The 24,926-nt window shown below is 31.2% G+C and overlaps 4 protein-coding genes across 4 annotated transcripts; 2 read left to right on the top strand and 2 right to left on the bottom strand.

Annotated features, from left to right (window-relative positions):
- Positions 1-3,490: 3,490 nt before the first annotated feature.
- On the bottom strand, positions 3,491-5,661 carry E12A11 (PEBP (phosphatidylethanolamine-binding protein) family protein). Its single transcript, XM_068615292.2, has 4 exons — positions 5,380-5,661; positions 5,093-5,154; positions 4,959-4,999; positions 3,491-3,959 (listed from the first exon to the last, which is right to left on the bottom strand). Exons 1-4 carry the CDS (start codon positions 5,572-5,574, stop codon positions 3,739-3,741), a joined length of 519 nt encoding a protein of 172 aa, XP_068471393.1. The 5' UTR covers positions 5,575-5,661; the 3' UTR covers positions 3,491-3,738.
- Positions 5,662-12,175: 6,514 nt separating this feature from the next.
- On the top strand, positions 12,176-14,646 carry LOC137813018 (putative GPI-anchored protein At4g28100). The gene is made up of 2 exons (XM_068615293.2): positions 12,176-13,030; positions 14,061-14,646. The coding sequence occupies exons 1-2, from the start codon at positions 12,338-12,340 to the stop codon at positions 14,379-14,381; spliced, it is 1,014 nt and encodes a 337-aa protein (XP_068471394.2). The 5' UTR covers positions 12,176-12,337; the 3' UTR covers positions 14,382-14,646.
- A 3,277-nt stretch (positions 14,647-17,923) lies between these two features.
- Positions 17,924-19,299, bottom strand: LOC137813020 (uncharacterized protein At5g39865). The gene has a single exon (XM_068615295.2). The coding sequence runs from the start codon at positions 19,072-19,074 to the stop codon at positions 18,214-18,216; it is 861 nt and encodes a 286-aa protein (XP_068471396.2). The 5' UTR covers positions 19,075-19,299; the 3' UTR covers positions 17,924-18,213.
- A 1,266-nt stretch (positions 19,300-20,565) lies between these two features.
- LOC137813021 (pentatricopeptide repeat-containing protein At4g02750) lies at positions 20,566-23,362 on the top strand. Its single transcript, XM_068615297.2, has 2 exons — positions 20,566-22,002; positions 22,526-23,362. Exons 1-2 carry the CDS (start codon positions 20,734-20,736, stop codon positions 23,330-23,332), a joined length of 2,076 nt encoding a protein of 691 aa, XP_068471398.2. The 5' UTR covers positions 20,566-20,733; the 3' UTR covers positions 23,333-23,362.
- Positions 23,363-24,926: the final 1,564 nt, after the last annotated feature.

Raw genomic sequence — 24,926 nt, forward strand, 5'->3', positions numbered from 1 at the left:
AATTTCATGCAAAGTAACGATTGTGAATACCAATCAGAATAAGAAAAACTAGTTAAACGAATTTTTGAAGAAATCCACTACCAAACCTTCAATTGTCCTATAGTAAAGATTTCTATGTAATCTATCCTTTCTTTTTGAAAATTTTCTGATTTTTATGTCTGTACAATTCATACTACTGTTATCCACACGTAACTCCATATCTAGTTGACAACCTCATGCAAAGTAGGAGGTTATAATTTCTTTTGTTTTCTTAAGAAATGCTTACTGAGAATTTTGTGATGCTTTGAGTTGGTTTTTGAATATATTTTCCATCCCCTCAGTGAGAACACAACTGAACATTATATATACCAAATATTATCTTTCTATGGTTCGTAATCTTTGTCTGATAAAACGCAAAAGATTAACATAGATGTTAGATATTGCAGATCTATATATAAGTTTTGTTAAAAAAAGTGTAAGGAATAATGGTAAAAGCATACTGAAAAAGTTATTTTGGTTACATTAAACGTTGCACTTTTCTCTCTCAGTGATGCCATTTTTGTTCCCAAGGTCGGAAAGACAGCGAAATTGAGTTTCTAGCAAGACTTTGTTTGCTTCACAATGTTTAGCATGAAAATCTTTTGTTCTCATCATTCATCTACTGCTCTTCTTTTGTTCTCTCCCTTTCTCTTTGGAGATATCTCTCAGAATTTTTTTTTGGGGAAATTGTTTACATATTACTTAAAGGAAGTGTATAATATCAACTTTGGAGTGTAATATTAGGCAAGTTTCTTCTCCTGAATCTATAATTTCCCATGCATGTTTTGTGAGTTTGAGCTTAATGATGGAGTGTTGAAGGCTAGGATATGAAGTTTGAGGTAATCAATGAGTTGTGTTTTGCTTCATATTCTTCTTTTTATTAGAATACACACATACTAGGGTAAGAGAAGAAAACCTACTTTTGTTTTAAATTCAAATTTTGGCTATTAATGATAATTTAAGGTTATGTTATAAGGTCCTCACATATAAAAATTGTTAAGAATCAAATTGATAATTTTGTTAAATTGGTTGTTTTTGAGATTTTGTTGCTGTTGACTTGCTGAACTAATAAGACTGAATTGTGGGTTTTGAGTAAATTCTGGGTCTTTATTATTATTATTATTTAATGATTGAGAATTTTATTTGATGTAATTTGAATGAATGTACGAAGGTATGATATAGTAAAATTTGTTGTCATATGTGAAGGTAATATATTGTTGAAATTATTTTCATATGCATATTTTAGACTTGATGATAGACTAAATTGTGAGTTCCTAACTTGGAAATTTAGTTTAGAGACTTCAAAATAATTTTGGTTTGGATTTAAAAAAATGTACTAAATTAATGTCTTTTTAGAACTTAATAGAAAATACTAACTAAATTTGATGTATATATATATGGACATAGTAAATATTAACTAAAATGATTTAAAACTTTATGATTAGGTTTAGGGTTTTAGGATTTAGGATAATAATTGGAACAAGATAAACTATTTTTTTCTTAAGTTGTATAGTAGTGGTATTGAAGTTGTTCAAGTAGGAAGATTTGAGTAACTATGTGGAAATTTCAAGAAAAAGTGATAACTAGGCCTTGGATTTAGAGTTCCTCATCCAAGAAAAATTGGATAAATTATGGAGATTTATGCTTAAGCTATTTAAGGGATTTTTCTCAAGACAGTCTCCTAAATTTTCTTTGTATGTTTTCTGAACCATTTTTCCACTTATAAACAAAGGTTAAATACTCTTAATGTTTGATACTTTTAATTTAGGTTCTTATTATAAAGTTTTTCTTCAAGTGGTGAACCCATATATATAAAAGGTTTGAACTTGAAATTGAACTCAATTTTAGTGGATGAGTTGATATAGTATACAACAATTTAATAACCAATTTATTGTTAATTTGGCTTTTAAAATAACTATTATGAAAGCAAAATAAATTTAAATATATATGATGTTTCTTAGTGAACCTCAATGTAAAATTATTTTACATTATGAATGCATATTTCACTTCTTTAGTTAAAACCATATATAAGGACAATAACCTATATTTATTGAACCAAAGTTATATTCAATTATTATTTATGATATTTTACTATGAATGGTCCATTATAAATAATCCATTCTGAGAGTTAATCCTTTAGAATAGGCCCAAGTCCATTACAGATTTTACAATAAGGCAACTAGAAAAAAACTTTAAAATAAAAATTATAACATTCTGTTAGAGTTTGAGAAATGGAGATTTATGACTTGATTTCAACATTCTTAAATGAAGAAAATTGAAGTCTTTTTTAATGCTCCACTAATAATTTCGTGAAGAAAGTTAAGAAGTTTTATTTTAGATATACCTAGTTGTCCTTACAACTTTATACAAAATATAGATATTTTATAGTACAAACAACATAAACTACAAAAGATATGCATACAAAATAATCATATTAATAATCTTATGAAGCCCAACTTCCACTTAGCCCATCCATAAGAATAATGTTCAAGCCCAATTATGCGTACGAGATTGAATTGCACAATTTTACAAAGATGACTGTAATACCAAGATTTTGCATTCCAGTTGGACCACTAAATCACATCTTTTTAGTCATGTACTGCATTACCAACAAAAACCTTTCCTGACTATCTAAATTATCTATAGCTTAAAGAAATATACTTTCCAGTCAGTCATATATCCATAAAGCAACAATTCATTCAAAATATTTACACATAAAATTGATTACATATACCAAATAGAAAAAAAAATTGTTAATTTACATTTTAATTAACCACCAAGATTTTGAGTTGGACTATTTGCAAAAATTTGCATATTTGCATTTCAACCAACTGCCAAATTTAGGATAGGTGGTAGGTAGTACTAATATAAACTTTGAAGTGTGCAAAATTGTGATCTTGATATTGAGGTTCAATGAATGAAGTACATATGTATTAAAGATGGAAGTCCTTCTCAATTGGAATGGAGGGGTGTCAAAGGACTTTCAAGTCCAAGTTCTTGTAATGTACAACTTTATACTTTTGTTTTTTTTCTTAAAATAGTTTACTTATAGTTTGAGGTTGGGTTAACTTTTTAAGTAGTTGGAAGGAATGGTAGTTTTATCTTGTGTACAAAGTTCTTGAAATATTTTTTATTATATTTATTAATAAAAAATATTTTAAAAAAAATAGAAAGAAATAAAACTTATGAATATAATCAATATTTTCAAAACATAAATACAATATACAAATATTTTACCAAATAATCCAATCACTGGGTAAATTATATAGGTACTAATAAAAATTCAATTTTTATTCTTCTTTGTATATATACATTTTAAATTCAATATTAGTACATCCTAATAAATATTCTCTATATATAATTATAAACATATATTATTTGTTTTTATTTTATCACAGAGTTATTGATTTTTATTTTCCTTTACTGATATGATTAAAGTGATGGTATGATAAATTGCACAACAATACAAATATAAACATGAAGGCTCATAATTTTAGATTATGATATAAAGCAAGAGATACACACCAAGAGTTATTACAAACCAAAGGAAAAAGTGAAGGAAAAAGAGACATGTGAATAGAACAAAAGTAGATAAAGGTAGTGAAATGAAGTGCACAACACCCAAAACCCTAACCTACTATGTAACTACACACACTGATAGAGATTAATTCAGATATGGTTGGTGTCTGATAGATGCATAGATTGAAAGAAGGTGATGATTCATCTCTTCCTAGAAGCAGGTTCCTTCTGAGAGTTGAAATAGACTGTGGCCACAGGGAGACCCAAATCCATGTCCTTTGCAAAAGTTCTAGTGCTGAAGTTCCCTCTACTTTCTGGCTGTTCCACAGGACCCATTGGTGCTTTCTGTTCAAAGAGCACAAAGATGTAACGATGGATTCCCACAGGTGGCTTTGGTCCAGTGTATGGGATGATTTCTTTTCCTGCACGCAACACGATTACTCCATTATTACTTTTCATTATATTTCATCTGGGTGTGATGTATTTGTAGATTCTGAGAGTGAAGTGTTTGATTGTTTCTGTATAAGAGTTAGATCTATTATTAATGATTAATGATGATAAAAAGAAGTTTCATTATTAGTTTTCTTTTGCATGTAAAAGAATTATAGTTGTTTGCTACAAAACAATGTTGAATGGAAGATATTAGGCTACTAATAATGCAGAGATTTCAGAATTTGTTTTTTTCTTTGGAGTGTGTTTGACACATTGATGATTCTGAAACAAAACAGTGCATTTTGGGGACATGCAAGGACACGTGTGAACATAGTATATCACAAGATTCTCTGGCCAACACCTGTTAGCTGAATTGGTGCATGCCTTGAGAAAAAAAAAACAATAAAAAGTTGATTTAGTAAAATGGTTTTTCAATTTAACTCTTCAAATTAACTTGTAATTCTTTCAGAATTTAGATCATATTTTCTAGTGACTCATGTTCACAACAGGCACGTGGAAGACAAAGACACTGTAGTTAAATTGTAGCACAGGTGTAGAAAAAATACTTGATGAATTGAAACATCAGAAAACAAAATGTTCTGAAATCGAGAGTAAGTTTAAGGCAGTGGATCTTTCGACACCTATTCTCATTATTTTTCATAACAAAAAATAGAATTGAATCCACTTACATGTGCATGCAACATAATCTAACTGTTTTTTTTTAGTAAAAGTAAAAAGATGTTAAGATATGAAAGAGATCAACATCAAATATTTTCTGTCACAGAAAAGAAAAAATAAATAAACTCGTTAACCGTGCATGCAACATAATTCAACTTCATTGATGATTAAACTTTATTTTATCATCCCAATGGAGCAGATCAAAAGATCAATTTATTTTCTGTACCACATTAAAAGAAAAAATTAGAACTGGTGCATGCAACAAAAATGAAAATGTAAAGCAGATCTCAGAATTTTTTTGTATTAAGTACCACGAAAGGGATTTGTGCAACCAGGTATATCCGCCACCACCCTGAAAATTACAACAGCAACATCACCTTAATTATATATCCAGAAAAGCTATAAACTCTTAGAACAAAGAAACAAGTAAAAGAAATTCTTTCACCAGTGGATCCATTCACGCATGTTTGGTTCACTGGGGCTTGGTGCATCAGGATCAGTCATAATCTGCATGCAAATCAAAAAACCTCTTGCATGTGAGATTTTTCCTTTAAATAAATATGAATAAGGTGTTTCAACTCTTTATACATTATAAAAGTCTACAACAATCTAAACAACTAACAATTTCTCACAATCAGAATTCTCAGAAAGAATCACCAACTCTTTAAACAGATACATCAGACACTAATCAGATTCTAATCAGAAAAAGAAAAACAGACCAAAAATTTTTACCAGAGTGTAAAGGTTTTCCTTCTTTCCAGTTAGAGTGAGCTTAGGTGGGTTGACTGCAATGGATGGCTTAATGTCACATCCGCTTGTGACATGTTTGGAACCGTAGTACACAGACATGTTGACTGAGGGGACAAACATGTCGACCACATCACCTATTACTCGACCCACCACAAGAGGGTCAACAGATGCAGCCATGGCAGCAAAGAAAGTGCACAAGAACACACTCAGAAACAACAAGTAGAGCAAAGAAAGAGCTTATGCTAGAACTAGAGAGAGTTGGTGATATTGCTCTTGCTCTATAGGGTTTATATAGAGAAATTTCTGATTGAAATGAAAAGCTAGGGTAAAAACCAGGGACCTTTGTTTTGTAACTTTCTGAGTTAATAAAGCCATGAATTCATGCATGGACCATCATCTCGCAGAATCAGAGACATGCAATGGATGACACGTCAGAGACCACAGTGATCAAAACCAGTGATCATCTTCTGTGCTTTGGACAGCTGGCATCATCATTGTACATTTTGAACTTACATGGTTGAAATGTGTGATTTGTGGAGTCCACAGGTGGATCAATGAGGCTGCAAGTTGTGCTATGGTGGATGGTGCAGCATGGGAACAATTTTAGTTTTGTTTTACATTTTTCTATGTTGGAGTGGGGTCTTGGTTCTTTCATAAAGAGGAGTAGTGTCATAGATGAGGTGGAAGATTCTTCAATGGAGTTAACACTCATAAAGAGATAAATTAATGGTTTATGTCACTTTGTAGAAGGTGACGACTTCATGCATTCAAGCATTAACTTTCAAATTAAAGAAGTATTATTATTTTATCTTTGAAATATTAATTTTAAGTGGATCATTAATGTCTTTCATTCTATATATATATATATATATATATATATATCATTAGAAAAAAAAAACAAATTTTGTATATATCCACCCAAAAAAATGTTGTTTAGTTGATTTATATCTTTCTTTGATTCCTTTACTTTACTACAGTTGCATTTACTATTAAATAAAAAATCCAAATAAAATGAGTATTATAAGAATAAAAATAGAAATACACTCTTTTATTTCAAATTTCTCATTTTACTGTAATCATAAATAAGAGTGCATATATATGTCATATGTGCAACCATGTACATATGAAACAGGAGAAAAACAAAACTTGATTTAGTTTTTATTCAATTTTGTTATCTTTAACTTTAATTTAAAAATTGATTAGATTCTGATATTGTAAGTTAATTATTATCATTAACAAATTCTGTCCTCAGCATATTTTTTTTCTTGCAAAATTAAAAATTCTATCATTTCATTTTTAAGTTAGTTTTTATTTAATACATTGTATTAATTACTAGGGCTTTAATTTTTACTGTTTTTATTTCAAATTTAAGCATAATTACATTAAAATGAAATGGTATTTTTATAGTTAACAGTAAAAAACAAAGACATCTCTGTAATGGGAAAGCTATATATTTTCTATATAGGTTATTTTTTCATAACTTTCTTTCAATTATTATTATTTTTTTATTATTGAGTAATTATTTTTCAGTATATCTCTTTATTTACATTTTGTCATTAGAATCATATTTTATCACATACAATTGTATCAATAAGGATATATAAGAAAAAATACGAGAAAGGAGAGCATAAGAATCTCTATTAGGGTTTTGTTAAATAAGAACCGAATCTCGTGTGGGCCTATTATTTAATGATCGTTTCGGGCTTCCTATTATTTAAAAGAATCGGTTTGGGCTTTTATTATATCTATTATTTAAGAAAATTGGTTTTGGGCTTCCATTGTATCTATTATTTAAAAAGATCGGTTTCGGGTTATTATTGAAGCCTAAGAATTATTATTGAAGCCCAATAACGAGGTTTTTAAGAAATGGACGAGCTTACCCGAGGGAGAATATCCACGCATAAAAAGTTAGAAGAAATAAAAGTTTATTCAATACAATTTTTTATTTTTAAAAATCTGACTAAATTAAAGTTGAAATACATATTTATCTAACTAAATAAAATTGATTTAAATTTTTTAAAATCAGTTTAAGCTTCACTTATAAAATAATATTTTTCTCAAATTTGATTTGGGTTTTAAATTTGATTTAAAATGGTAAACTAATGTTAAAGTTGATTTAAACCAAACATAAAATTGAGTAAAGAGTATTTTAAAGGTAAACCATTAGTTATTAATTTATGATTTAAGATTTATCCAATAAATTCAGTTTTATTTAATTTCTAAACTAGATAATCTTGAGAATTTGAAATTATAATTAGTAGAATTCTCAACGTAAAAGAGTACTTAATTCGGGCAAAAAATTTAATTAAAATTCAGTATTTGAGAAGATATGAAAGAAACAACATATTACATTGTTACCTTAATAAGTTTAGATACACCTTAAAACAAAATATATATTTAAAAGGCTAAACGAATATTCTAAGGACAATTTGACATGAATAAATATTAATTGAGTGCATAGAAGTTAGTTTATAAAATAAATAAATATTAAATCTTATATAATTATTGAGATTGGTAACGGACTCTGTGTTTAATATTTATTTGTCATTATGTTATTTATTAATTAATAATCATAAAGAATGTGAATTCTATATATAGATAAAAAAAAACTTCATTATGAATTATTGGCTGAGTTTATAATCAGTCTCACAAATTATTTACTATGCCAGTGTTTTTGAAAAGCTACCATGATTATGATTTTCAAAAGATGTTAAACCAATTTGTAATTATATTGAGTAGAATCTATGAACAGTTATTGTTAAAGTTAGGTAAGTTTTTAAGGTGGTCTTACATAGTTAATTTGCACAGAGAACAGACACACAAATCAAAGTGAAATGGTCCATTTTTTGTTACTCTGTTAAAATGTTGGAAAAGTATAAAAACTTGCCTCCAACTTCACCATTGAGGTTCTTGCTAAGCTTTCCAAAAGCAATAAAAGTTAATAATTGATTCTGCAATTTTGGCACAGAGAGTGGCATTGAGTTGTCTAAAACTGATGTGGATTCAGGCTCTCACCCCAACATCACAGTGTCGTGATTCACGCCATGCCTCGTACCTTTCATACTTCCAAACAAATTCCATTCACACAAAATATCAAACTGTTCATAGATACCCTTAAGCTCTTTTCTTTTTTGCAGTATTCATCACCAAAGTTTCAAAATTATGAATACCCTTTTAAGATGAAAGAAATAAGGAAAAAGTATCATGTTTGTATACTGCTACTGGTATTAACAACAGGGGAAAAAAGTTTATTTTATGCAGAATACGCAGTAAAGGGTTTCAGATGACAAAACCTATAACTGATGATGAAATAAAAGTTTGATGATGAGAAAGAGAGTGTGCCCTTTTGCTTTGCTGCCATTTTAGTCTCCTTGACAGCTTTTTTAGACTGCAAAGCGTGCTACAGAGACATGGAATAAATAAATTCATCAAACACTAGTATACCATGTCTAATCTCACATTCAACAATCAAACTGATAAAATAATGATATATGTATGAGAAATTGACAACACAGATACGTATAATAAACAAAAAGAAAAGAAAATCTGAAAGGGAAAGTTGTTGGAGATCCTTTATTTACTAGAGTTAAAATTCATTTTATAGTATACAAGTATACTATACAAGTGACAATTTTTTTTTATAAAAGTGAATCAAAGTAAGAAACTATTATACCATGGAAAAAAACAAAAGAAAAACAAAACAAAAAGATATCCGAAGGCAATCCTCATAATGAATATAAGATAACAATCTAATGGCAATAGCTGGCTTTTCTTTCTGTCACTTTTTGGTTTTGCACCGATTGGTAAATACACACAAATAATATATATATATATATATATATATATATATATATATATATATATAGTGATTATTATATATAGAGAAAACACATTCCTATGTTAGTGATGAAGAAAACACATTCATTCTAAGCCTTACTTAAGGTTTCATGGATATTGGAAATTCTCATCATTTTCTTGCTTCTACTTCATTATTTGAATTACCATAAACACAGCTTACTAGATTCTAAGTTATGATAATTGGTTATTTTTTTATTTTAATTTTAGTGGTTGAGATAAGTTTTGCATTGTTTTTACTAATGGCAATTGTGTTTTAGATCTCTTAGGTTTTTTTTTCATTTTTTTGAAAATTACACTACAAAATCTAGAATAAAAAAAACCAACAAGGTGCAAAAATAAATAAAAAACAAAACTAAACAAAAAGTATCTTCTAGTTAAAGAACATCAAGTACAACGAATCTTTTCGTCAATCATCTCACATATGCTCAAATGATGAAACTACTCTCTTAAAAGTTACGATTGGAAAAATATGAAAATATTGCGATTGTAAATTATGTATGCAACTGGAAAGGAGGTATAGATCTACCGGATAGAGCTGAAGTTATTTAAAAATGTAACATCATATTTTATTTAAAAATAAATAAATTTTTAAAAAAAGTTAAAACTAATTTTTCAAAATTAATGGGAAAAGGTATGGAATTGAAGGAAGAATTTGCATTTAGGGGAAAAGGTGTTCACCAACCACTTGAAAAAGGTTTCAATAAAATTGAATCTAATGGATTTAATGACAAGAAACGGTCCCGTTTTGAGCCCAACAACACTCACATCTTCTATGTTTTGGACCGGTTCCTTAATCTGTGTGAATACTTTTTTCAATCAAAATTTTATGATTTGAGGTAAAGTTAATTATTCTATGTCCCACCAAGTAATTTACAATGATTATATCACAAATCTCCCACTATTGATCCTTACTAAAGTAGCAATCATCTATGGTAATTCTCCTATGTCATCATAATAAACTATTCTCACTATAAATACCAATTCTCCTTCTCTTTACAATAATTTTATCCTACCAATATTATTTTCTTCAATTGAAAATCAAAATCCTTACATCAGAACAAACCATTTTAGACCAAGGTGGGAATATGTTCTTAAGAATACAATAATATGAAAAGAACACAGAATTCGATGAAATAAAATGCAAAACTACTAAGAGGGAAAGAAATAAAAGAATTTGTTAAATCAACATGTACCATTTCACTAGTAACTAATTATAAGTCACACTTTGCAATATAAAATGTGATGAGGCCATGTGATGTGATATGCTGCAGTAGCCACAGTTTTGATCCAAGACATATCAGTGAGGAAAAGAGAGAAAAAGCTTGTTACTTTTAGGACATGATGCCCCTCTTGGAAATCACTTTTAGGACAATCAAGATGTAGTCAATTTTTATTTTGACCCCATCAATTTAAAATTGGGTTCCAAGTTATGCCATTCTTCAACATTTAGTGGCTTCTAGTGCTCTATGTACTGATACTGAAATTGAGCCTGCAAGCATTCTAATTTAGTGTAAAACTCCTCCAACGTTGTCCTCATGCCTTATGGATAAGGTTTGGCTAAGTTTTGTTGAATTAATATCTAATGAAAGCATAAAAACATGTTAGAAATCTAGTTCTGAATAATGTAAGACTTACCCTCAGGATTCTTTTTACTTTTGAAATACTTCCAAACAAATAGTTCATTAGTTCATCAATCATCATCTAATCCCAGCACCAAAAACAAAAGTATTGAACTTTGCCGTATATTGTTTAACTTTGCTCATCCAATGATTTGTCACATGAAAACACAAGTTGCTGTCAAGACTTGGAGAATACAACACTGTTATCAAGTTCAACATGCTAATCATAGATGATTAGTCAGGACACCACATAATTGTTTTTCATAATTAGGTGTAGGACTTTAAACAAAAATATTAAGAAATAGAATATATTCTTAAAGAGCCTAAAAAAAAATAACTCTTATTTTCTGGACTTGTCGGCTTCACGGTCTTCTAATTCGGGTTTGGATTTTCGACTACGTTGTTCACTGATTTGGGTTTGGGCTTACAAATAACTTCTTCTCTTCTGGACTTGTCGGCTTCACAGTCTTCTAATCCAGGCTTGAACTTTCGGCTACGTTGTTCACTGATTTGAGTTTGGACTTTCGGTTACGTTGTTTATTGGTCTGAGTTTGGATTTGGAAGTAGGTTATGGATCTTCACTTATTGGACTAGATCAACTTGAACTCTCAACCTCTGATCTCAGTATCAACTCTCCTATGATAAAGTCAGAATCAATTTTAGTTAATTATCAGATAAAATTTACTATACTTATCTCTTGGATTGATCACCTATTTATAATACTCACTTATTAAACTTTAGACTCAATTAGACTTTTGCACTTGGTACCTTTTTGATCTCATCGTCGGTCTTTGCTGTACAATACAGAATATCACAACAAATCTCTACTTTAACCCTTCTCATCTACACACAATTCCACGTATTAACTCATTCTTAACATATTTATATAATGATAATAAAATATCTGAAAACACCATGACAGATTTAAAATCAGAGAGTGTTTTATTTGCTGTTAATTATAATTTTATCTTATTATAACATATTATGTTTCTGTGAAAATACTTACCACGAGATAGATTAAAAAAAGTGACAAGAAAATAGAAAATGAGCAGAGTGAAAATTCTAAAACGATGAAACACCTACTACCTACACCTAATCTCAATCAAACTCATTTTTCCCACACGAATGATGTCATGATGAAGGTACGTGCTAATCCCTATAAGAAAGTTTGTAGAGGTAAATGAGGTAAATTAGCAGAATAAGTTGGTATCAGATCTAAATGAGGTAGCATAGAGCCAAACTTAGCTCGACCCCACTATCCATTTTGCCCTCTTTATTTCCCTTTACCTTTCCTAGCTTGTGAGTTCTGACCCAACAGAGTCTACCACGTCCTTAACATCCTAATATTCTCTTCTTTATGGTGAGAGAACAGAAACAAGAGACAACCACATCCACATTCACTCCACACCCTTCTTTTCCCTTTCTCTTCTGAATTCAGTGTGTTAGACCCTCTTAAACTCACTATGACACTGACACTACCTCCTCCAAAATCGCCATTCTTCAACACCCTTTTCTTCCTCCTCACTCTCTTCCCCTCCTACCTTGCTCTCTCTGATCCTGATGCTGCTGCTTCAGCTTCACTTCACCCTATCATCCCACACCCTTCTTCAACAGGCACAATCCCTGCATTCCCGGAACAAGCTGATGTTGAAGGGTGCCCTCTCAACCTCTCGGATGAGCACTATGAAGGGATAAAGAGCGCATGTGGCTCCAGCAAAGATGCTGTAGATAAGGACCTCCACCGTAGCAGATGCTGTCCTGTGCTGGCTGCCTGGCTCTATTCTGCTTACTCAGCCACTGCCCTTAGTGGTGGAATGCAACATGAACGTTCCTCACAAGGCCATACCACATCCTATGACATGCCCTTGTTGCCTGATGATTCAGAAACATGTGTGAGTGACTTGGGGAAGGCCTTGAAAGTTAGAGGAATCCACCTTGTTCAGCCTAATGAGACATGTGATGTGGTGTATTGCTACTGCGGCATTAGGCTGCACCCTTTGACCTGCACCGAATCTTTTTCAGTTACTCCAAGTGGGGGTCTTGTGGTGGATGAAAGTGTTAAAAGATTGGAAAAAGATTGCTTGAGTAGCAGCACCAATGTCAATAAGTTTCCCGGCCTAGGAGGGTGCTCCAAGTGCTTGCACAGTCTCTATTCAGTAAGTTTTCAGCCACTTCCTTCATATTTTGTTTTGGGCTGTGTTCTTTTACCATTGTTCATGTGATGGATAGACCTTATATCTTCGAATATGATGATGAAGCTGATCAAGGTTTCATCTCAATTAAATCTTTCATCTTCATGCTTGATGATTGGGAACTTTTTTTTCCCCTTTACTTTAGATAGCAGTTACTGTTGTTTTGATTGGCACTCTGCTTTGCACGGCTTTGGATTAGTGTAGCTCACGAACGTTTACAGAAAATGATTCGAATGTTGTCAAATCATGTGTACCCATAATAGATTAAGCACATGTGATGTCCCTATATTGTCTTCAAAATAAATTGAAGTTTTGACATTCTTGATGTCTACACATTTGTGCTGCCAGCACTTAGCATTAAAACTAGTTCTGTCGTGTAAAACAAGCTGTTGTTCACGAGAAAAGTTTCATCTCTTAAATGCAAGAAACATTGCAGTGAATTTAGTGCTCTTGTCACGGGGCATTAATGATGGTTTAAGCGTAGAGACATGTATCTAGTAAATTGACTGCGATGAGTAAAACTGAGATCTGATTGTCCTGCTCATTCTTCTGAAGCATTTGCACATTTCCTGACACATTTCCTGCTTAATCCATAGATACTGCCATTAGCTGATTTAATATTTGTAGCCATATTTGGATTTATCGTGCCTGCTTCTGATTTGATTTAGCATGTTGCTTGTGCCTATTTTTCCACGTATAAAATCCCATGCATTGTTTCAGAATCTTAAATTCATTATATAAAAAACTTGGACTTCATTTAAGATGCTCTGAATATTGTTCAGGGTTGTTGCTTCACAAAAAACAAGTGAATCATAGCATAATGTCCCACCATTACAATCTTCACACAATCCTATGTATTGAAACCACACCATTCTAAGCTAAATAAATAGTTGGTAATAGATAGCATTGATGTGCAGCTTGACCCTTGTTGTAGTGTTACAGCAATATAATAAAAGACTGTAACTTAACAAGGCTTTGGTTGTTGCAATTGCAGCTTAGAAAGAAGTCTTCAAATTCAAGCAAGTCAGAAGACAGGACCAGCAAGATCCACAACAAAGACTGTGAACTGATGGGTCTAACATGGCTTATGGCAAAGAATCGAACAGCTTACATGCACACAGTTTCTGGGGTTCTTCGAGCTCTGATGTTGAGCACTGAAGGGTCTGACCCACAATCATGCACTCTAAACAGTGATGGAATGCCTCTTGCTGTTGATTCATCTGAAATGTCAGATGAATCTTGTTCAAGCTACCTCCAAGCATCAATTTTTCTCTCTTTGTTATTACTAGGAATGCATTATTTCAGTGTATTATAATTATCCACCTAACTCAAATGCACCCCCAGACATGGAATTTGTAAATTTGAATCCGTGCTTTGTGCTTAGGAGTGTTAATTGAATTGGGTGAATGTGTTTGGTACAAAATTCATGATTTGATTTTGGTGGGTCTGCATATGCATGTGCTGATAGCTACCAGTGGTTGGTTTTGGAGGGACAAAAATGGGTGTTGTGGTGCCATTATTTTTGGACAGTTGTATGTTTCACGGGCGATTTATCATATATGTCTCCACCATCATCTTCATCTCTTGTCAATTCTCTCTGTTTTCTTGTCTCAAACCATGCATCACCACTTTAACAACATGGGGTAATAAATACTAGGTGTGATATATTAACACCCTCTCTATAGTAAAACATACACTTTACATTTTAATAAATTAATATTTTTTTTTTTAATTTCAAAATATTATTATATTATTAAAAACCAATATTAAATGTATGTTATTTATTATTTATAGGGTCAACAAAACTTTTCTCATACCCTAAATAACACATACTGAGATAATCAAGGTAATAATTTGATTATTATTTAGCACATTTAAAATTAATGGTTAAATATGTTTTTTCGTTCCATACTATAACACGAAATTAATTTTTTGTTATTGATTCGAACTTTACATCATCTAGATGTTTGTAGTATAAAAATGATTGAAGTGAATCTTTTTTTATATGTAACTGATTTAATTTGATATTTCACTTCATCAGTTATGAATTCAAAATAATAGAAAAAAAAGAAATACAAAAAAATATGATGATTATATCAAAATTAACAAAATATATGAATTTTGATATAATCATCATATTTTTTTTATTATTTTTTTTCTTTTAATGATATTTTTTTATTTGATGACAGATGATTGTTATTACTTGATATGTCAGACTAATTCAGATATCAAGTTGTTTAACATGAAAGTTTTTATAAAAAAAATAACAATCATTATAATCATTTTCATACTATAGATTAAAGTTTAAACTACTTAAAAAAAACACAATTTTATATTATAACGAAAAAAAATATATATTTAACCCTAAAATTGATATTAATTAGACATGCTTTAGAATGTGTGAATTTAAATAAATATAGGAATCTGTTTCTAAACACCCTCCTTGGAAAGGGTATTGAAGCATTGATGATGTGTCGAATTTTGTGAGGAGATGCTCAAATGTGGGATCAATTTGGGCCTAAATAATATCATCCAACAAATGCCAATTGATTTTTGTACCCCACAGTTACTTTCTTATTATAATGGAATGAAAAAAAAATCACATTTCAAAATCTTACTCCTCTTAGAAAGGAAAATGGTCTTTTCGAAACAATTACTTGGAAAAAAAAAATATTTGTAACTATAAAGAAAAAAGAAAAAATGGCAAAATAATAAATATCAATTTATTTTATAGTTTTGTTGGAATATCAAGATATAATTGATCTGGTCGAAAATATTATCTGAAATTTTCCAAATTCATATTCTAGAAACGTTTCAGAAAAAAAAAATAATGATTTCAAAATGCATAATTTATATATAGTTTCCGAGGAATGTCGGGGTATTTTAATAAAGGAAAAGGGTATTTTTGTCTTTAGACACTGTCATGTCGGCAATGTCTTACGAACAATTACTTTTTTTTATAATTATGTATGTGTTGGGAAGTGGTTTTAAATTACATTATTTAAAAAAAAAAATTAAAATTGCGATTCAATTTAAGAAGAAAAATAATTTATACACAAGTTCATTTTAGTTTGTGAGCTTTATGTGGTTCACTTAAAATTATGGTTTTTAATTAAATTAAAGTAAATACTTTGAAAGTTACCATTCCACAATAAAGTGTCATATTTTTGGACCAATTAGGTTAAGTAAATTTAAATGAGGAATTCTATGAAAAAAAATGGAATCCCAAAATTTATATATGTATTAAAAGTAAAAGATAAGAACGAATGTCAAAATTAAAATTATGGTCCACGAAAACCAACTTTCACTTTAAGCTTATTAATTAATGTTCATTCTTTATCTACCCCTATAGTTTCGTCTTAAATTTATTAATTAATGCTCATTCTTTATCTACCCTATAGTTTCTTCTATAGCTATTTTAGAGTGGATAAAAGATTAAATTATGTCTTTGTTCATTGTTACTTTAGTCATATGTGGTATTGTCACTCTTGTGTAAGTGTTGTATTATGGTTAGATTAGAACAAATTCTAAATTATGTAATTTATAATATTTATATATATATATATATTTAAAGTTTTAAATATATATATATATATAACATAGTTACTTTGACTTTTAAATTAATCAAAATAATTTAATAAGTTTTTCCGTGAATTCAATTTGTTCTATATAGTATAGTCATCTATTTTTATTGACTTTTTTTTGTGCTCTTTGTGCAATTTGTGAGGTGTTTTCACTCAATTCATGCTTTTAAGTGTGTTTTCGCTCAATTCAATTGTGCAATCAAATTGAATGAGCCAATTGAGTTGGGCCATCAAATTGAACGACCCAATTCAACTTTGTGTCATCAAATAGAACAAGCCAATGGTGGACATGTTTCACTTGAACTCGCCAATGGGAATACGAGTTTCAAGTGAGCTCACCAATGTGGAATACGAGTTTCACTTGAACTCATTTTCGCTTTTTCCTTCATGTGTTTTCCTTCACAACATAGTTTGATTCACGTGAGAATCCTGACTGAATTTTCAAAGAATTTCTCCATGTCATAGGTGAATCCAACACTCCATCATGCTTTATTTGAAAATTTTGTACTTTGACTGATATTCTTAATAATATTTTCCTATTCACTCGTAAAAGCATGACACCGTGAATGTGTTGCTTGAATGTCTTAAATTACATTCAAATACATATAATTTGATGTGTTAGTTCACAAAAACATACCAGTATTTCCTTTATTGTTGTCTTCTCCTTGGAATTCAAGAGATGAATAAAACACTATCAACAACTATTATATGAGTCTTACATTAAAACCTACTCTATAAGCATTAGAGTTGCCAAAAGTATAGATTTCCTCTATCAAACTTCATTCCAACTTTTGCTATCAGATCATCAAACTAATATCATGTATTTCTTTTTCTAAGTCATCACTCTTATAACTTTATAATACTTCAATTTGACTCCTTTGTTCTTATCAATTTTCATGAATTTCAACACCTAACACATCCGTCAAAAAATTATTATTAAATTTTTTCTCGTATATCAAATTTAAGTAAATTACAAACCTAAAAAAAAGGAAGAAAAAAGTTGAATTACATTGTCCAATGATAGAGAAAAAGCGAGGATACAAAATGAGGACAGATAGATGAATTTTTAAATCTTTATTTTGATATCGCTTTTATTGAAATTCAAGACCAAACACTTACGAATGTGCACAAAAAGTGAAATTATAAATACCCAAAGAGGAAGAAATTGCACATATAAGAGGTAATCGATAAACAGAGCAATGAAAACAGAACATAAAGAAATCTTATTTTCTCTGTTTTATATTATAAGAGGTAATTGATAAACAGAGCAATGAAAACAGAACATAAACAAAACCTTATTTTCTCTGTTTTATAAGTAGTAGTATCAGAGAAGGCTTTTGTACATACAGAGATTTCTCCCACAACATAACATTTTTTGAATTATTCATTTCAACAACTTGTTAGTTCTATAACTGGGACAACATTAAAAAGAAAAATTTCCTTGTACACATGGAATGCTAGAATTGTGACCATGTCTCTGTTTTTTCTGCAATTCCATTTTGATTGCATTGGAGATGAATTGAGAAAGAAGAAGAGAGTAATGTTATTATGGGAGGAAAGTGATCAAGAACAAAGAGGGCACAAGACCAAGCCATTTTCATTGCAATGAAGACACTTAACAACAAAAACCCTTCCCTCTTCCTTCACAACACTCTTGCAACTCCCATTACAGTTGAAACAGGGCAAGAACCTCATGTCCCCACAACCCTCACAAACCGCACCAACCTTCTTCTTCGGCAACCCCTTCAGCAGCTCGCCGAGAACACCATCTTCGGCGACCCTAAGCATCTCCTCGGCGCCGCCGATGTAGAGGCCCTTCACGAACACTCTCGGAGGAACCACCGCTTCCTTCTGCTTCCCCTTCAGCAGCCCTCGAAGCTCCTCTCGGAAGCCGCTGTCCATCGACACGTCACGCTCGCAGACGGCCACGCCGAGGGCCTCGAACGCCGCGCGCACGGCGTTGCACGCCTCGAACGTCTTCCGCACGCCCCGCAACGTCGTCGTGTAGATCACCACGCGGTTTTCGCCTCTGGGGGGGCATATCCGGTCGAACCGGTTCGGTGGCGTTGGACCGGGTTTGGTCGGGGTGAGGAGGTTAGGGTTGGCGTTTTCCTTGGAAAAACGGAAGCTTTCGGCGTCGAGACCCGACATGAGTTCCCAGGAGTTGATGATCTCGGGTTCGGATCGGAAGGGTCTGGGTTCGGACCAGAGGGACTTGGGTTCGGAGTTTGGGTCGGAGGGGAAGAGAGAGGCTAGGGTGAAACGTGAAGGAGGGGTGGTGGGGGTGGCGGTGTGCGGTGGGTCGAGGGTGAGAAGGCCGTAGGTGGTGGAGGTGAGGGAGACGATGTGGTGGCCCAAGGCGGAGGAACCGAGTTGGGTGAATTCATCGTCTTGGTTGAGGAGATTGGAAGAAACGCACCCCATTGGTGTTTCTCTGTGAAATTTTGAATTTTGGTGAAACTGAAGGAGAAGAAGTGATTTGGGTAGTGGTGATTGTTTATTGTTTGCATTAAATTTTGGTGCTTTTCTTGAGTTTCAGTTCTAACTTTGGGGATTCAATTTTCAAACGCAGACGGTCCCACAAACTCCACCGCTCAAAATTTTCATGACATCGGAAAAGGAGCTTTGCATATTTAAACTGCTCCTTCCCTCCATTCCTCCTCTTCTTCTCCTTTTTATAATCAAATTTTAAAACTTTATTTATGTAAATTATTTCATATTTTTGTTCCACATCAAGTGTGTGACTTATGAGGTTGTTACACGTCTTTTAAATAGTATGTTTATATTGAATATATGTATTAGACATCGACTCGTCGAATATTTGTAACACACGTAATTAGTGAAGTGTTTAATTCAAAAAATATTTATTGAATTTCTGACAATTTTAGCATGGTTCTAATACAAATTCAAAAAAGAAAAATATATTAAATTTTAGATATTCAAATTTATTGTATAAAATTTTATTATGATTATAAAGATTAGAAACAAATAATTTTGAATCAGCTATGAAAAATAATTTTTTGTTAAAAAAACTGAATCAGATGTCCACACAAATCTTTATTGTCACTTTATATAATTCATAATTATAAATATATAGATTTGTGTTCCTGTATCTTACATTTTATAAATTATACGTATTGTTGTGTCTGTATCAATTTTCATGTTAGTGTTTATGATATATAGTTGTTGAGACTATGAATAATCCTCGCATATGAAATATTGTTTGGAGTTTTTGAACTTATTTTGTTTTTAGAACACGTATTGACTGGTTAAAAGAAAATGTATTTAGATCTAAATTTTTAACGGATATAAAATTATATTGGAGGTATGAAACATTTATTATTTATAAAATTACATAAACTAAAACCATATTTTGAATACTTTAATATTATTTTAAAAATACTATATTATTATTGTAATGTTTATTCATCCATTATGAGTGTACGTGTGCTACACATTAGTATCAAGAAGAAGTTGGGTATGTCATAACTCCAAAGTAGTATTAAAAAAAATTAAAACAAGTTATATTTTAACGTTTTTAACATTATTTTTTACATTCAATTTATATTAGTCTTTCCAATGGGAAAAATAAATAAATATCTTTAAAGTTACATACGTTAATAATAAATAATATTAGTCACTTTAATTTTGTTGACTACACAGTAAGAATGTAACTACTTAAGTTTTATGTGGTATATTTATTGTTTTGTTTTGTATCTGGTAAAAAATGATTTGAATAATGAGATGTAAAAAAAAATTAAAAAATCAGAAGCAGAAGTTGGAATTGGACCAGAAAATATTATTTACTTTTAGATATAATAAAATATATATTATTTTTTAGTATTTGTCATTATGCATTTACATTAAAAAGAAATTCTTCAACATTACTTATAGAGAGACACAATGATGAGTTTTAAGAAATTGTGTATTCAAACTTATTTATAACGTTGTCTACATTGCCTCTTTAAACCTAAACAGATATTCCTGCATAATTTTTTATTTATTTCACCATTATGTATGGATATGATTTATCTGGTGCATGCCATATTATTGTTTTATTAAAAAAGCTTAATTTTTTTCACCATGCCGCTTCGAAACTATGTCTCCTATAACGCCATGCTATCTGGGTACTTGAGGAACGCAGAGTTCTCCCTTGCAAGGAACCTGTTTGACAGAATGCCCAAAGACCTGTTTTCCTGGAATCTAATGCTTTCTGGCTATGTTAGGAACCGCAGACTCCGTGATGCCCGCGTGTTGTTTGATTCAATGCCCCAAAAGGATGTTGTTTCCTGGAATGCCATGCTGTCTGGGTATGTCCGGAGTGGGCACGTTGATGAGGCAAGGGAAGTTTTTGATAAGATGCCTCACAAGAATTCCATCTCCTGGAATGGGTTGCTTGCAGCATATGTTCGGAGTGGGAGACTCGAGGAGGGTAGTCTCTTGTTTGAGTCCAAGTCAGACTGGGAATTGATTTCTTGGAATTGTTTGATGGGTGGGTATGTGAAGAGAAGCATGTTAGGTGATGCTAGGCTTCTTTTTGATCAAATGCCTATTAGGGATGTAGTTTCCTGGAATACCATGATTTCAGGTTATGCTCAGGATGGAGATTTGTCACAGGCTAGGAGATTGTTTGAGGAGTCTCCAGTAAGGGATGTTTTCACGTGGACAGCGATGGTGTATGCATATGTGCAGAATGGAATGTTGGATGAAGCGAGGAGAGTTTTCAATGAAATGCCACAGAGAAGAGAGATGTCGTACAATGCAATGATTGCTGGTTACGTGCAATACAAGAGAGTGGACATGGCAAGGGAATTGTTTGAGGAAATGCCTTTTCCAAATATAGGTTCGTGGAATATCATGATAAGTTGTTATTGTCAGGAGGGTGATGTAGCTCAAGCGAGGAACTTGTTTGATAGGATGCCTCAGCGTGATTCTGTATCTTGGGCAGCTATTATTGCTGGTTATGCTCAGAATGGTCACTATGAAGAAGCTATGAACATGCTTGTGGAGATGAAACGAGATGGAGAAGGTTTAAATAGATCCACCCTTTGTTGTGCGCTGAGCACATGTGCTCATATAGCTGCTTTGGAGTTAGGGAAACAAGTTCATGGACAGGTGGTGAAGACAGGGTATGAAAACGGGTGTTTAGTGGGGAATGCACTTGTTGGAATGTACTGTAAATGTGGCTGCATAGATGAAGCTTATGAAGTGTTTCAAGGAATACAACGTAAAGATATCGTCTCTTGGAACACAATGTTATCTGGTTATGCTAGGCATGGATTTGGCAGGCTGGCTTTAACAGTATTTGAGTCAATGATCACAGCCGGGGTTAAACCTGATGAGATTACCATGGTACACATATTTTACGCTCTTGTGAATAATTGTCATTATTGCTTACTTTTCACTTAATTGTTTTTTTAACTTACACAGATTTATAACTCAATTTTCTGATAAAGTTTTAGGGTTTAATAATCTCCTAAGGAAATGCCTGGGTTGCTGCTAGGGGATTCTCTGAATCCAGGCTGTTTCCATGAAGGGAACAAAGCTTGTTGTTTTCTTATCATCTATCTATTTTCACCCTAGTAGTGTATTTGTTGCTGTCATTTGTCCAAAAGGAAAATACCATAGGCATAATATATGGTGTTAAGTTAAACGGAAATAAATCCAACCTATATACGAATGATACATTTTTAATACAAATTTGTTTCCCTCCTCTATTTGGTATTTCCATTTCCAAAGTTATCCCTATCTTTCGCAGGAGCAAATGGCAAATCAATTATGAATGAGGAATATTATTGTGTTATCTATAATGCACTAGCTTGCCTTTTGACTCTATTCTACAAGAAATATCATTTTACTTCTAATAATATTTCAGGTTGGTGTGTTGTCGGCTTGCAGTCATAATGGCTTGACAGACAGGGGTACTGAATATTTTCATTCAATGGATAAGGATTATGGTGTGAAACCAAATTCAAATCATTATACTTGCACTGTCGATCTTCTTGGTAGAGCAGGTCGTCTGGAAGAAGCACAGAACTTAATCAGAAACATGCCTTTTGAGCCAGATGTTGCAACATGGGGAGCTCTATTAGGTGCAAGCCGAATTCATGGCAATATGGAACTAAGTGAGAAGGCTGCTGAGATGATTTTCAAGATGGAACCTCATAACTCGGGAATGTATGTTCTTCTTTCAAATTTATATGCAGCTTCAGGAAGATGGGTCGATGTTAGTAAAATTAGATTGAAAATGAGGGATGTTGGTGTTCAGAAAACACCAGGGTATAGTTGGGTTGAGGTACATAACAGGATTCATACATTCACAGTTGGGGATTGTTTTCACCCAGAGAAACGTAGAATATATGCTTTCTTAGCAGAGTTAGATTTAAAAATGAAACAAGAAGGGTATGTTCCTTCAACTAAATTGGTCTTGCATGATGTGGAAGAGGAGGAGAAGAAGCACATGCTAAAGTATCACAGTGAGAAATTAGCTGTAGCATTTGGAATTCTGACTATACCTGCTGGTAGACCAATACGTGTCATGAAAAACTTGAGAGTGTGTGAAGACTGTCATAATGCCATCAAACACATATCCAAGATTGTTGGAAGGTTGATAATTTTAAGGGATTCTCATCGATTTCACCACTTCAGTGAGGGTATTTGTTCTTGTGGGGATTATTGGTAAGAGTGTGAAATATGACGAAAATTAAACTAATTATAAGTACAAATTGTACCTTCCCTTGAATTGAATAAATATAAAATATTTTATCATTAACAAAATTAAAACTAATATAACAAAATATATATTGATAAAGTTTTTATTTCAATTGATTACAGTAAATTGTACAGTTTTCCTTGAGAAATGAAAAAAAAAAATTATTAAAGAGAAAAGGAAGTGGATGTAACAAGTGAAAATTATACTTTTCTAAAGAAGTAGATGTAACTATTAAAAACCACTCTCCAGGAAGTGGATGTAACTGTGAAACTACTCTTTTGTAATAGCTCAGTAATAATGAATTTTTTTCAAAATTGTTCACATTTGGCTACTATTTAAGTTTCCTAATATTTATTTTTCTGTCCTAAAACAGACACTCTTCCTATGCAATTATTTTCAAAATAAATTATCTTTTTCAATTCAAAACGGTTGCTCCATTTATTTCAAATATTTTTTAAATTTATTTCTCTCTCAAAATAAATTATTTCTTTCAATTCAAAACGGTTACTGCATTTATTTCAAATTTTTTTTTTAAATTTTTTTCTCTATCATAAAACAGACACTCCTCCCATTATGCAATTAATTCTCAAAATAAATTACCTTTTTCAATTCAAAGCGGTTGCTCCATTTATTTCAAATATTTTAAAAAAATAAGAAATGACGCAATGCCCTTTAAATTGATTTAAGGATAAAATAGAAAAAAATATATTTGAGAACAGTTAAATTGAGAAATCCCCTTTATATATAGAATATATATATATAGATAGAAGATATATAGACATAGATTATGTATATATTTATTTAAATATAAAATTTATGCTATTGGTTTCAAGAAATTTGAGTAAGGAGAGAGATAAAATCAGAGAAAAATAATTAAAAATTGTTTTACATTTAAAACTGATTCTAGTAACTATTTTAAATTGGAGAATCAATCTCTCCCCTAACTACAAATAAAATAAAATTAAGGTATCAATCTCTCCACTTCTCTATTAGTTATGTGAGAACAAAAAAAATAAAATTAAAAAATTACTTATTTAATAAAGAATAATATCAGTTTAAAACAGAAAAAGTAACCAATCTATCCACTCTTATGTTAGTGAAAAAAAAAATTCACTATCTTATCAGTTAAGTTAGAACAAATAAAATAAAATTTTAAAATTAAAAAACTGTTTTATTAACTTCTAATATTATAAAATGTTCAAATAACCAAAATAAATTAATAAAACAAAATATTAAACATGATAAAATAGGAAAACAATTTATAACAGTGAAAAATCCTTCATATATATATATATATCTAGATTAGATAATATTATTTAATTTTATATATTATTATATATAAACGTAGGTTGAAATCTTATTTCATATATACGATTTTTTTTTAAAAAAATTTAATATGTTAAAATATATTTTAATATTAAAATTGTATATGTGGAATACGATTTTAGTTAGAAATCATAAATCTATGCATGATTTTTAATTTTTTTCAAAATTTCAATTATCATTAATGATTTTATTCTATCAAAATTTTCATTGTGGTTGACAATTGATCCATTTTAGAAAT

This window comes from Phaseolus vulgaris, chromosome 2, assembly GCF_051622355.1.
Source record: "Phaseolus vulgaris cultivar YP4 chromosome 2, ASM5162235v1, whole genome shotgun sequence".
NCBI lineage: Eukaryota > Viridiplantae > Streptophyta > Magnoliopsida > Fabales > Fabaceae > Phaseolus > Phaseolus vulgaris.